We start from the raw sequence: 14,563 nt of genomic DNA, 5'->3' as shown, positions 1-14,563 counted from the left end.
CCTCAGTCCCCTGTCTGCTTGTTCTGTGTCCTCCTCTCTTCACCTCCCGTGGCCACGCCCCTCACCGGTCCCAGCAGCTGCAGCCACTCTCCCCGGATCCCCACCTGCACGTGTGCTGCATCTCCCTGATCACCTCCCCGGACTATATGTACCCTGCCCCTGCACTCCTCTGGTTGTCGGTTCATTAGTTAGTCACCCGTCTGTCCTCCGTCCGTTCTCCGTCCGTCCCGTTCCTCCTGCAGGCTACCTGTCGGAGTCGCCCCTCCCGACTCGGGAGGGTTATTGTCTCTGCTTCATCTGCTGCTTCATCGGATCATAGCTGCAGCGTAACACTGAGGGAAAATAAAAATGACCTTGAGTCATGCTTGTCAAGATGTCAGCAGTTATACTATTGACCAAAACGCAATTCTCACATATCACACCAGTTTTGTCTTCCAGTATCTTTTTTTAAAAAGTGCTTTTAATCACATGCAAAGCCCAGAATGATCTGGCGTTGGAGTATATGGCCGAGCTCCTCACACTACCGTCCGAACAGGTGGCTCAGGTCTGCTCGTCGTGGTCTTCTAACCGTCCCAGAGTCCAGGTTAAAAACAGAGGATGATGGAGTGTTTCCGGTACCGGCCCCTCGGCTCTGGAACAACCCTCCACTGAATGGCTTTTACTAACAGCTGACAGACTACACTTCTGTGGTCATAAGCTGTTGGCTTTTAATTATTTCGTTGAGCGTTTTCTCTTTGTGTTTATGTAGAGTTGATGCATTTACGTACACGTGCTTTGGTAAACGGTCAATGCTCTGCATTTATATGCGGTTTATGACGTTAGCTGTCATAAGCGCTTCACAGTTTTCCTCCCATTCTCCCACTCAAACACACACGCATTCACACATCAGTGGCGGCAAAGCTGCCATGCAGCCGGCTCGCCTGCCTTCTGGAGCAACTTGGGGTTCAGAACCGTAGACTGCGTGTAAAAGTTGACGTAGTTTCCGGATCAGAAAAATTAGGCGCGCGTGGAAGTGCCTTAAACTGCAACGCCGCTACGCAATGCCGCTAGGGGTTGACTCCAAAAAGGCTCTGGCTCGATGGACTCCCATTCAACTTCTCATAAAATACAAGGTCAATAAAAAAAAAAAAAAAAATTCAGGAGTCATAATGGTCTCATTTGTTAAAGTCACTCCTTCCAATTAGTTTTCTGGTGGTCAATCTGAAAAAAAAAAAAAAAAAAAAAGCAGTATTTTTGGGGGTGTGCCTGCTGCTATCAGTGGGCGGGGTGTAGCATCGTCAGGTTCCCGATCAGATTGAGTCAGATTCGCTGCTCGCTCCCCCGCAGCTCCCCCGAATGTTGACACTTCTGGCTCCAAAATAGCAAGACGGCAACAACCGAAATGCCGAACTGGAGTCACTGTTGGTTGCCGCTTAGGTTTGGTATGTGGACTGGACTGAACCACCGAGCTTATGATTAGTGGGCTCTGCCAGCTGACCTGCAGTCGCCCGTGCATGCTTGTATATATATGTACATGCTTATATTGCCAATTTTATTTTTAAATTTTTTTTTCTGGCCTTTATCTTATTGATTTAAAGGAGCTCTATCAATAAAAGTATTATTATTTCCAATAAAAAGTAATGAATCAACATTTTTTTTGAGAACACAAATTCAAGTCGATGCCTTTATTAGTCATTGCACAAGTGTCAAATGAAATTCAATCCTTCAACATTTCAATGCTCTATCAATAAAAGTATTATTAGTATTATTATTTCCAATAAAAAGTAATGAATCAACATTTTTTTTTGAGAACACAAATTCAATTCGATGCCTTTATTAGTCATTGCACAAGTGTCAAATGAAATTCAATCCTTCCCTCACAGTTTTATATAATACAGCCTAATAAAGCATAGACAAATGATTATATTCCCTCTTTCTACATGAAGCTATATTTTCAAAGCTACACTTCATCGTGTCAGTGGTGACTCTGCAGCCGATTAATCGCTGCGGGTTCTTTAACACAACAGGTGTGTCTTTTGACAGGTGACAGTCCAGAACCAGGAAGTAGACGCATAAGACAGCAAGCACAGCTAAGCACAAAATGAACATGAAGTCAGGGGAGAGATACTCTGGTAAGTTACATACAGCTAAACTCATACTCTCACGATTCAAGACAAGAGCTTTTATGTTTTGTTCGGGTGTAAACTGAACTGAAAATAGAACAATGCGGTAAAACCTTTTTTGTTGGAGACGGTTCTGTTAAAGAAACTGCTAAAAACTATTGAAATCACCAGACTTCATAGCAAAAGTAATTTTGGTATATTAAAGCGTTTAATTTCTCTGCAGACCGGCCCGACTGACGAGATGAGACAACCTTTGCTCCTTATCAGTCTGTCGCTGGCAGGTAAAACAATTTGCGCTGACAGTTTCAACTCCTGTTCCGACTGTGACGTTCAAATGGTTCATACGGCTCGCAAAAGTCTCTAAAGTCTAAAGAGTATCGGTACAGAGTCTGTACTGAGAAGGACAAAAAAAAAAAAAAAAAAAAAAACACAGGCCAGGGAGGAAAAGCTGTGGTATTCAAGGCACGTATATAAAACAATTGCATTTCAAGCAGGAAACTCGTCTTAACCGCTCTTAAACCTGCGCCGCTGCATTCCTGTCTGTGCACTGACTACTGAGTGACGTGGTGCCTTCAGGGCCTCCTCCCAGGCTCATACATCCGAGTTTTCAGCATGTGATCAGAATGACGAGGAGGTTTTTGTTTCTTTAAGAGGTATGCTGCCTGTTATTTTAATGGGATTGGCTGTTGAAGCATTAATAATAGCATGACCACCGATACTTGGCTATTGTATGTCAAAGATTGGACTTAAAAATAACCTAGGCAGGTTATCAAATACAGATCAGTCTGTATTTTACAGCCCAAATCTCTTTCTCAGAACGGACAAAACTAAATTAAAGAAGAGACAACGAGAAGAGAATGTTTAACTTTTACACTTGAGATTTTTGTTTTTTTTTTTTTATCCTTGTTTTACACAAATATATTAAATACTTTACATAGCTGCTGTGCGACCCTGACTTAAAATGCATCTTTACTTGTGTCACTGTAGGGCCCAATCATAGACTGTATATAAAAGTGGACGTAGCTTCTGAAGTGCCTTAAACTGCAAAACCACCTAGTGCCGCTTGAGGTCGGCTTCAAAAAGTCTCTGGCTCCATACACTCCCATTTAACTTCTCTTGTGAAATACGAAGTTACTACATTTATTATGGTGTTGTTAGCTAAAGTCACCCCTTTTTATTAGTTTTTTTGGTGGTCATTCTGAATATAATCCCGTCATATGGTCACTTCTTAAACCAATTGGTCACGTCACAGTTTGCTGCCGCTTGGGCCCAATCACTGGCGCAACACCCTCAATTTAAAGACTACAGCCGGTAGTATTCTACATTTTTGGCATTGTCAACATATCCCACGAAAAACCCAAAGCCATTATTTGTCTGTGGATCTAAAGCGTGATACAGTTTATTTCTCTGTACTGTGAACATTTGCTGTTCTTCAAAATGTAGGCTACTAAAACACAAGTGAGCAACACCATGGACATGTGTAGCTTATTCTGATTTAAGTAAGCCCCACTACTCTGATTGTTTTTAGTCTAACAGATGAAAATGTCCCCCAACAAATGCACTGTTTACTCCTGTTTTAATATTTTTTTTTGTATTTAAACTACATTGCCTTTCTCTTTTACGGGATTATCTACACCCATTCAATTTTTTGAAAAATCCAAAACAACTTGTTGTGAGACCTTTTCCAAGATTTATGATTTCAGTAGGAACAAACTGGCTCGGTCAGAAACTGCCGAGAGGCAGACTTAAAACTCTTGCTGGTTTTAGTTTTTCCATGGGACTTCTTGACAATAACAAAACTACAGAATAATACGAGCCGTGTGCTTGAATTTCAATTTGTTGGTGAGAATATTCAGCATAAAAATGACAACAAAAAAAATCAAGCAGCACAGATCTTCAGGTATTTGTGCTGCTGCAATAAGACGAGCAAAGGAAATTAGCACCAGGAATGTAAATCATTTTTTTATTTGCTTATTAATTAATGATTTTTTTTTCATGCGTAGAAGATCATAATTAAAGCAATAATCATCAACATTTTCATATAATATTAAATATTCATTTGGCTGCTCTCTATCGGCAGAATTGATTCAACCTACACTGTTTGTGAAAACATTTCTCTTTTTCTGTTGTAAATGCTGGCGGTTTGGTGGACGTGTCTCTGATAAATCACTTCCTGTTTACCAAAGAGCATTTATTTTACATTCCTAGAAACAGTGTTTGGTTTGAACTAAACTGAAGAAAATTAGTGTCGGATTAAACCCGTCAGACCATCCACAGAGAAAGTACAAACTTTTTTGATTACCAGTTAATCTGTTTTTACCACAGTTGGCCTCTGGGCTTTAAGATACACATCTGCAACTGGGTCACTTTCAGAGTTATACGTTCGTTACATAATTATTATTCAGCTGCTAGTTATTCAAATCGGACGTTGACTCTCGTGTTCCGGCCTTGTAAAAACAATCCTACAGCACATGAAAGCATCGGCACTGTGCTGTGTCACTTAGGTGTTTCTCAAATCTGAGTCATTAGTCTTTACTCTGATGAAAAACCAACAAAGCTGAAAGCCCGAAACACTTTCCTCGCCTTTATCAACTAAGCAGCGAAATGGATCGTATTGATGTTCTGTCATTTTCTCCTCTGCTCCACCTGTGAAAACCCTGCGAAGGCAGTCCAGCGAGGCTGATCGCGACCATATTGATTTGATTTACTATAATTCATTGGCGAGAGCGCTCTTGCGTGGTAGCTTTGTATGCCAGGAAAAAGGGCAGTGAAATTTCAACTGGGCTTTTCCAGCCTAAATCAGTAACACCAACACAAACAAGAAGCAGGACTGGCAGCCAAATACAAAAACACAGATTTTCTTCTTTACTCCCACGCAGGCTACAAATGGACATACAAGAGTCAAATGCTTGAATGCGTAAAATCAATGGCTCTTCACAACATGGTTTCCTAAAAATCGCCCATGCACCACTGCTTCTTGTGAACAGAGATAGTAAATGTGATTATGACATGGCTTACGTTAAGTCAGGCTAACAAAAACACAAAATAGATGTTTAGCTTGGGATCACTTACAATCCAAAAAAACATGGTGTGAAATCTACGAGGAGGGAAAAAGTGTGTACTTTAGTAATGGATTTTTACCCCCCGAGCCCTGAGTCTGTGTATCTATAGATTTTCTTCTCTGCAGCAGTGAAGGATGTAGTTGGATCCTGTACCTTGGTAAAAGTTCAAATTTAAGACTACTGTATTACAAGTATTTCATAAATCAACTTAAGTGACGGTACAGAAGATGTTCAGCAGGTAAAAATGCCTCGTTGCTTATACATTGATGCATCACTCTAATAATGTAGAATCTGAGTTTTATTGCTGTCGCTGGTTGAAGTGAAGCTGGTTTTAACTACCCTGTATACACTCTGCAGTATTTGAGGAATCGTCTGATGATTAATTGGAGAAGTAAAATGTTCTTCTGCACAAGTTTATATTGATCATTTGGGCTTTTTTGTTTTTTTTCCTGATCTTAGTTTATTTTTTGAAGAGTTATTCATCTCGTCTGATAAGTTTAAAGACAGCATGTCTCTGTGGAATTGCTCAAACACTGAAAATGTAAAACGAGCCCCAGTTTGACGAAGGTTGGGAGGCGCTGATTTGATTTCTAACAACACATTATTTTTCATAAGCTTGTGTTTTTAGCCTTGCTAGCAGCATAGCTCCAGGGTTGGCAATCTCAACAGCTGATGGATTTCCCTGAAATTTGGTACAAACATTCATGTGTCCCTCATGAAAAAAATTATCATCATCTGATTCCTCAACTTTTAATGCAGCGTGATTATTTGGTAGATTTATTTTGGGGTTTCCGCTAAAAACCTGCAAAATGAAATTAGATTTCTATCAGCTTCAGCTGTACTTTCTGTTTATTACCTGTCAGACTTCACCCTAAACTAACCTGCGGAACATTGTAAACATTAAACCTCTTTTGTTTCCTTTTTAGTTCTCCTCTCTGCCGGAGTCCTGGCTCAGGACCAGGTGCAGATCCAGTTCCAGACAGATCCGGTGCTCACTCAAACTGGCACTGACATAGTGTTCACAGTGCTGACCGTGCCACAGGTCCTGTCCATGACATGGCAGTTCCAAGGGGGAGACACTCTGGGTCTGTGGGCCGGAGGAGCCGCGGTGGTTAACCCGGTGGCCCAGTTCCAGGGCAGGGTCACCATCACCGCTACTCAGCTCCGAATCGGAAATGCCCAGCTCCGAGACGCGGGGAACTACACGGTGCAGGTGATCCCCTCTGCTACCACGGGTCTGGCTGCTAACTCCAGATCAATACAGCTGAGGGTGTTTGGTAAGAGATAAAGAAGCGTGCCTGCGAGTTCACGTTAGGCGAGAAGAGGAGGAAGGTGGGAGGGATGGTGGAGGGTGTGTGTGGGAGAAGGGAGGTTTTGAAGGAAGTGGTAATGTTAAGGAGGAACTGAAGGGGAGTAAAGACAGAAGAGGGAAGTTTCGGGGACTAAGAGAATTAGCCTGGGAGGTATAATGAAATTAGTGACCCATAGTGGGCGAGTTAAAATGAATAAAAAAGGAGGAGTGGATGTAACCAGTAGATCAGGCGCTACTCTAATTAAAACACATTTGATATGCAGCGCTCATGGTCACAGATGTCTGATATTGTCGCGGTATAAACGTAGCGGGGCATTTACATACAGTACATACTGTATTTGCATTCATTTATATTCAGTACTCTAATGGAGCCTGAGCAGCTGAGTGTCTCTCTCTGTTTTCAGTCAGCAGCCCACGCTGGACGGATGACGTACAGATTTTCTCGTCTTTCCTACCTCCAGCGCTAATAGGGTGGCAGGGTGACCGAATTCTTTTTGCTGAAAGGTCACATCCGCCAAACTCATAACTGCTGGTTCGTGTCAGGGAAACGACCGAGTCCTTGAGCACGACTCGCAAACCTCCTACTTACTCATGACCTCACTCTCAGTAGGAGAGGCAGCTCAAATCCCAAAATTCGAAATGCTGAATCACAAGCAAGCGGAAAATGTGCAGAACCGCCAGTGATTAGAGATGTTCCGTTGTTGCGTGAATGTTTTTGTTTGTTTGCCATTGCTGCTGCTGCTGCTGCTGCGGTTGTCGCTTAGTCACAGCATCCACCTCCGTCCATACGCCTCCTCTTCTCCCTCTCCAATTATTTACTGTAACTCAGGCTGCTCGCCAAGATGCATCTCGGCTACCACTCACACCGTCTGCCCCCTTATTCACCATCTGTGGTTTTATTTGAATGCTGTCCCCTCTCAGCTCCCACTTGCTTTTATTACAACAAATTATCCTCAACAGCAACATAAAACTGACCTCTATTGTTCTGTCACCCTAACTTTGAAGTGTGCTCTCTTTCTCTCGTACTCCCAGGCTTTATGCCTCCAGTAATAGTTACTTTAGAAACCTTTTTCTCTGTAATTCTGCTTTTGCAGCTCGTCGGTAAAAAAAAAAAAAAAAACGGATGCTCTGTATTCTCCCTGCAGATGCGGTAGCCGGGGTGAGTCTATCTGTTCCTTCAGTGGCGGTGGAGGGGAGAAATGTGTCGCTGAGTTGTACATGGACTGCTGGGACGGAGATAACGGTCCAGTGGGGCAAAGGAGGCTCAATCATCGCCGCTGACTCCAGGATCACCATCTCGGGTGGCTCTCTGGTTATTAACCCAGCCAGACGGAGTGATGCCGGGGAGTACACATGTACCGCCAGCAACCTTGTCAGTGCCCGAACTGCCACAGGGAGCATCACTGTCTACTGTGAGTCTGCACTGATCTAGACAAGAGGCATCTAATCTGCTGCAGCCATTGCAAATAGCAGTAGCTTATCTGCTTATCCACATTGCGTTGCATACAGTGTGCCGATTTGCACTCGGATCGCTCAGGACATTCTACCATAAGCTTATTGTGCTGCTTCTGGCTTTGATCGCATTATTAATTCTGATGTGACAAGTCTCTCAGGAGTATCGCTGTTCTCCAACACCTAACACAGGTTTCTTTTCCCAAATGAGAAACCCCAAATGCCCAACATATTTGTGCTTAAGCAAATGTAAGTCACGTTAAATTTGAGTCTCCACGTTCTGTGGGAACAAAAGTTTCCATCAGGAGAATTAGTGGCAATCTATGACATCACTATCACAGGGGCTGTTGCTATCTAAGCAAAATACAGAAGAGATCAAAGGGGGTTCGTCAGAGTGATTTTAGCCTGATGAGGTAATTTTAAACCCCAAATTCAGAAATGACAACTCCTTCAGCACAACATATAATATGTCCATTAGCATCAGCTTTTTAAAAATGTCCTTCTTTGTACTTGTGCGTCAGATCCTTTTGATACTGATAACGGTGTCCTTTAATCTTCAATAAACCAGATGGCCCTGACGCCCCGGTGCTCACCATGGACACCCCTAAAGACTGCGTCGGTGAAGGGAACGTGTTGGTGGGACAGACGGTGCGTCTCACCTGTATATCTGACTCGCTGCCCCCTGCCCTCTTCTCCTGGCAACGTGACGGACAGCCGGTCGCATCTGGCCAGGCGGACAGCGGGGTGCTCAGCCTCCAGACTTTCACGACCAATGACAGCAGCCGGTACGTCTGCGTGGCCAGAAACGGCATCACCGGCGGCACGTCGGAGCAGGGCACAGACTTAGTCATTGTAGGTGAGTTATGGTGAATGCTGACCTCTCCGTGACTAATGATGATGACGGTTGGTTTTGGACTCCGTCCCCATATCTGTCTTCACGACAGGAGAGGGACAGAAAGTATCCTGGGAGATTGAGCTGGTGAGAATGTGGTCAAAGTCATTCAGTGACCCTCAGCCACCCCTCCCTTATTTTCATTTCTTTCCTCCTCGGTCTCTTTCTCTGCAATTACTTTATCATCTTTTTTTAGAATCCTGCCCTCCTCTCCGGGTCTTTTTTCTCTTTCCCTCCTCTTGTCTGTCTGAGCTCCAGTCTCATTATCTTTATTAATTCTCCCGCTATGACACCATTCTTTCTATTTCAGATGTATGTCTCAATGCTGGGGAAGTAGCGGGGATTGTGATTGGCTGTTTGCTGTTGATCATAATCATCGTGCTCCTCATCTTGCTCATTATCTGGCTGGTGCGAAGGAGGAGGGGTGAGCCATAAACATTGTATTTATCCACTTTGGCTTATTTTGTTGAGACAAACACTTAAAATTGAATTTGGATGATCCCTGTGTCCATCTTCACTTTACGATGGCATGTTTTCTTGCACTAAGGGGTAATTTTTTCTTTATTTTTGTTATCACAGTGCAGCAAAGAGAAGGGGAGACTGTGCTCGTTCAGAAGGAGAACCCAAATCCAAGGCAAATAGTAAGCCACTCTAAAGTTTACATATTGATTTTGTCTTTGTGATGGTGCTGAAGGGCTTTTCACAAATTAAACCCCTCACTCCATCTTTCCTTTGCTGTGTCCTCCTGCCCTCATTTTTCATTTACTCCCATTAAGCCCCCAGATCCACAAACTAATGGTGGACGGGATTTGGACCGAGGCTCCCACCCACCCCTCTACCACATGAACACACTCACACGCCCCCCTGACAGACGCTCATACACAGCCCTGCGCGAAACCCGTAGAAACCCACAGACACTGCCGCCGAACGGCCCACGTAACTCCGACACACACCAATACAATGGCCAGAACCACACAAATAGACTCCTGCACAATACTATTCAGAACACCAATTCATACCCACACAATGGCATTGACAACCCAGCCTTCATGCACACCGATGCTCAGAATGCAAATACGCTCCCGAACGCACTGCAGCAAAATCCCAACATTCTTATACAGGCCGGCCCGGCCCAGGGTGGCGCACAGCCACCGGCGGTCCACGTCAGCCTCAACACGCTGCCGCAGACCGCCCAGACAAGCAACAATGCTCAGATGCCAACCATTCATGTCAATCTTAACTCGTACGGCCAACAGACTCAGCATGACAGCTCATTTCCTCTTACAAATACAGCCAATAATAACGCTTCACAAATCCAACACAACCTGTCACGTGCAGCACAATCGAATCCCAGAATGCAAAGCGGGCAGTTGGATCCTGGTGACCCCCGGCTGAATGGTCACGTAAACACTGATCAGCCGGGACTTATCCCCACTGGATATACACAATATAACAGGAATAACACCGCTCAGAGAAATGCCAACACGCAGACGTACCAGCAGGACGCAGAGCGTCACACGAGGTCTGAGAGGAACTCGGGAAGACACGAGGCGGCGCCGAGCTCCTCCCGTCAACAGATGCCCTGGGATCGCCTCAGAGGGACACCAGCGTATCCCAGCGGCACGTTTCAAAGAGTTCAGACATCACCTGAGTCCACCTCTGAGACTACAGACTACACTACCCATCCTCCCACACAGGAGGCAAGAACACCAAACAGACCTCACCCTCAGACTCGGGGCCAGACGGCGTCCCACAGCAGAGGACCACCCAGACAAGACGCTTCATCAGTGGACAGGCAGACACGGAGCCGTTCGGCTGATCTCAGACGTCCGAACACTAGCAATGTAACACAGCTTGAGTCCTCGCGCTACACACAGAGAAGCCCCCGCACACAAAGGGAAAGTGCTCAGCGAGACATCAGAGGTCTGCCTGGAAGCCAGACCGCCCCCAGGCAGGAAGCCACTCACAGCAATAACCCCCAGGCACTGCCTCTCATGAGCCAGCCGACCTCTGTAGGCCACTCTGCTCAGTCACGAGGACCCACGACACAACAGAGACTCGCTGCGCCGCAGGGTGCAGATACAAGAGCTTTGGCTGATCCTAATCAACAGGCACACATGGCCCGGCAACACAGAGCAGCACCGATCCAAACACCACTACAAGGCCCAGGCACACAGACGCAACCTGTCATACACGGTGCCAGTCACCCCCGCCAAGGAGGCACTGCTCCAGTACCAGACCCTTCTGCCGAGCGTAATCCCTCCAACCTAACCCAGGCGGCACTTAAAGCCCACACTGAGCGGGCTCAAACATTTCAAAACCGCAACCAGCAGACGCAGGCTGCCCTGGTTCACCCTGCAGCCGCCGGGCCTCAGCACCCACCAACCCCTCCTCCTGTCATCCCTCTCACGCAGTTTCAGACTCTCCCCAAAGAGCGCACCCAGCACAGATCCCCGACGAGAGGGCCGCAGCCGCCCAGACCTCCGGTGAACATGCCGGTGGCTCAGCGACCCGCGCAGGTGCTCCAGCAGCCCAATGTGCAGCGGCATCCTGCCACGATGCCCGCCAACCACCATCACCGTCCTGGAAACGGCCACGCGCACGTCAGCGCACATAGGCATGCCCACGTCCATGCCCGTGGACATGGGCACCCTACCCACCTCACCCACCCATCGCAGGTGAGTGTGAGACACAGAATGAGAGTTTGAAACTGCAGCCAACAGATGCCATATGTTTATTGGTTTTACAGATTTCCGGCATGTGGTTATCTCTCAGATGTGCACTTACGGCTGGCATGTCATGCTTTCTGTGTACTTGCATGCATGCAGTGTTACAGGCCTCCTTCTACTTGCACTGCCTCCTTAAAAGTTGGTGCATTTCTCGAAGGATGCTTGACAGCGCCTCTAAGTGGATGCAGCATGCGCTTTGATTGACAGTTTTTTCGATGGCGTGAAAATGTATTTAGACTTGAGTGTTTGTCACATTGTGGCAGTTTTTTTTTTTTAAAAGTACCATCGCGTGTCAGAGGTTCTGCTGCTTCTTCTGCATGACATGTTGGCAATGAAGGCACTTGTTGTGTTTTTCCAGCAACAGGCTCACCGAGGGAGACCGAGATGATGACAGATGTCAGCAGACTACAATCTACGACTGTCCCACATGCACTGCCACAAACAAACAGCTGACAGACATGATCCAATATACCACCAAGCAAGACTGACTGCACGGGGTTCTACACTCAAAAGCTGTCATACCGTTGTATCGCAGTCAGTTTTTATTCTTCTTTTCTTTAAAGAAATGGCAAAGACGGAGCTTTTATCTGCCCTTTAAAAAAAAAAAAAAGTACTTAATTGAGTATGCTAAATTATACTTAAACTAAAATCCTCCCCTCAAATCATCCGCATTGTTTCCCAGCTCCACATGTATCATACTGCTTTGATTTCTGGAGCGACGGTCATGGATCAAAATTTGCCCGACAGCCTGCTCTAAAAAAAAAAAAATCAGTGATCCACGGCTCCCTGACCGAGTTCACATCCCGTCATCCATTCATAGCTGAACAACACTCGCTTGATAAAATGCATTTATGTATGAATATCTGTGACTACCTGAGCGAACCGTGACAGAAGGTAAATGAGAAGAGGACCTCTGAACAAGATGGACTCGTCCGCTGGGAACAGTGACAGCTCTGAAAGAAGGAAATTAGCGGTAGGGGTGGTCTTGATTCACTCTGAGTTATTTATTTCGCGCCCTCTGTTTACAGATGCCTCTTATGACACTTCTCAATTAAGAGGATTCGCCTCAGCGGTGCTCAGACATAATGCTCGGCTAACTATGAAGGGGGGGGTGGGATCCCACGAACGGATGGGCGCTCATTAATTAAATGCTTTTATGTGACTTAAATGATCTGGGAAAATAATCGCACCCATGCATGAATGAGGTCAGCACAAAGACCTGAGCTGCCACGCTTTCTGCTGAAAAAGCAGTGTGAGACAATTTACTGCAGCACAGATAGCATATTAAAAACAAGGGAATGTCATTATTATGTTTACAGATTATGTATTTATTGATATTTAATGTTTTTTTTGTTGTTTTTTTTTCCAAACTCAGGTAGACTTGTGCATGGACGATTTCGGTTGCACCACTTCTTGCTATCAGTGCTGCTATTTCAAGGATGAGGCTGAGGATGTTCCTCTTATTGTCAACGAGTTTGTTGAGGGAGTTTCCTCTAACAAATATGAATTGAGTCATTGTTGCTCAAATGTGACATATAACATGCCTCTTGTGACACAGAGTTCAAATGTTGCAGAGCATCACAGTAGTACCGCGTCACCGCCCCAAAAAATTAAATCATCATCAAAACTACACATTTGTAGACTTGTTTTTAAAGATTTTACATCTTCAGTCGAGACAGATGCACCGAGATCAGAGGCTCAATCAGAACACAAACATGGAATGTATTTTTATTGTTTTTGGTCTTTTTGTGGGACTTATCGATAATACGAAAAACAAAAGACAGACTGATCCTAGCCCTAAACTTAAATATGAAAATGAATAAACTCAACATCTACACTTGAGCAACAACATGGACAAATACACAGCACATCTGGCGGCTGCACCAAACATCTGGAGCAGGAGATTTACTTTGCTGCCTTGAAAAATGATTCTGATTTTTGGAAAGTTAAAGCTTGTAAATAATTCGTACAGATGTTCCATAAGAAGTGCCACAAGTACAGTTTTTATTTGTGCTCCTTTATTGTTATTGCTAAAATAAAACAATTTCTAAAGATTTTTGTTATCTTTAACAAAGATTTGTGTATAATCTGGATGGATAACCTGAGTTTGTTGCGGTGGCTGTCTCTCTGCCGTCACGGTGGAAGTAACTTGTCTCGAATGCACTTGACTTTTGTTTTACCTCTTTCAAAAATAAGTGCATTCTTCCAAACAGGGGGATCTTTTGATTTTCAGTACAAAATGCCTCCTCGTACATGTTTAAGTGAGTCCACACACACACACACACACACACACACACACACACACACACACACACACACACACACACACACACACACACACACACACACACACACACACACACACACACACACACACACAGAAACAACACTTACTTATTCTGGTATTCCTCAGAATCTCAGAGCTGTTTGCAGCTCGAGCATATTTCTGCTCACTGTGTCTATAGTGCTAATTATTCATGGCGCCTGTGTACACCGAGTGCTGTTGTTGATTCTCCTCAGATAAATCTGTTCCTCGGGCTTGTTGTGGAGATGCAGCGCGTGTGTTTGGATCACAGCTCCATCAGTCTCCCAATCCCCTGCTCCCACTTGTACGTCACCTCTGATGAACAGTCCTGCTGCTCACTATTGGAGACACTTCACGGTAGTCTAGCAGTGTAATGACTGGAGATGGAGTGCGTTTGAGTACCTGCTACCAGAATAGGTTACAGAATTGGCCACCGGTCCCAGATGAAAGCTGTGATTTACGAAAAGTTTGGAGCAGTTTTACAGATGCACTACTTTGTATACTAGACTGTGCCTGTTCTTTTCGGAGGGACGTGTGTTGTTTATGGTGTAAACGGCTCGACTGAAATAGCGAGACACTTTGTAGTCTTCAAACACGCAACACAGTAAACCTCTAAAGCTGATGTGGCCACCTTCCCGAGGCCAATTTGCATGTAAATCTATTCTTGTTGTTTTAGTATCCTGATTTACAGTAATTTACTGTGACTGCC

General features: G+C 44.9%; 1 protein-coding gene and 1 long non-coding RNA gene across 2 annotated transcripts in view; one reads left to right on the top strand and one right to left on the bottom strand.

Moving 5' to 3' along the window:
- Positions 1–245: 245 nt before the first annotated feature.
- The window catches only part of LOC138623969 (uncharacterized), a 31,274-nt gene continuing 16,956 nt past the window's right edge, over positions 246–14,563 (bottom strand). Inside the window, exon 3 of the long non-coding RNA XR_011311122.1 lies at positions 246–332. This is a non-coding gene — a long non-coding RNA (uncharacterized lncRNA). The remainder of the gene's footprint in view (positions 333–14,563) is intronic.
- Positions 2,021–13,596, top strand: LOC138623957 (uncharacterized). Its single transcript, XM_069703767.1, has 9 exons — positions 2,021–2,111; positions 2,326–2,383; positions 6,091–6,441; positions 7,622–7,888; positions 8,497–8,784; positions 9,131–9,244; positions 9,400–9,461; positions 9,597–11,498; positions 11,908–13,596. The coding sequence occupies exons 2-9, from the start codon at positions 2,344–2,346 to the stop codon at positions 11,935–11,937; spliced, it is 3,054 nt and encodes a 1,017-aa protein (XP_069559868.1). The 5' UTR covers positions 2,021–2,111; positions 2,326–2,343; the 3' UTR covers positions 11,938–13,596.

This window comes from Brachyistius frenatus, unplaced genomic scaffold (genome assembly GCF_029030835.1).
Source record: "Brachyistius frenatus isolate BFR_SWC_R1_liver_20210118 unplaced genomic scaffold, ASM2903083v1 Contig_48, whole genome shotgun sequence".
In the NCBI taxonomy this organism is placed as follows: Eukaryota; Metazoa; Chordata; class Actinopteri; family Embiotocidae; genus Brachyistius; species Brachyistius frenatus.
The sequence above is the reverse complement of the archived record's forward strand: the minus strand, read 5'-3'. Positions and strand labels throughout refer to the sequence as shown.

What these genes read in the sequence shown, in the direction of transcription:
- LOC138623957 (XM_069703767.1), top strand. Translation starts at nt 2,344, where the DNA reads ATGAGACAACCTTTGCTCCTTATCAGTCTGTCGCTGGCAG. An exon ending in TATCAGTCTGTCGCTGGCAG is followed by an intron (nt 2,384 to 6,090) that starts GTAAAACAATTT and finishes TTTCCTTTTTAG; the next exon opens with TTCTCCTCTCTGCCGGAGTC. An exon ending in ACCCAAATCCAAGGCAAATA is followed by an intron (nt 9,462 to 9,596) that starts GTAAGCCACTCT and finishes ACTCCCATTAAG; the next exon opens with CCCCCAGATCCACAAACTAA.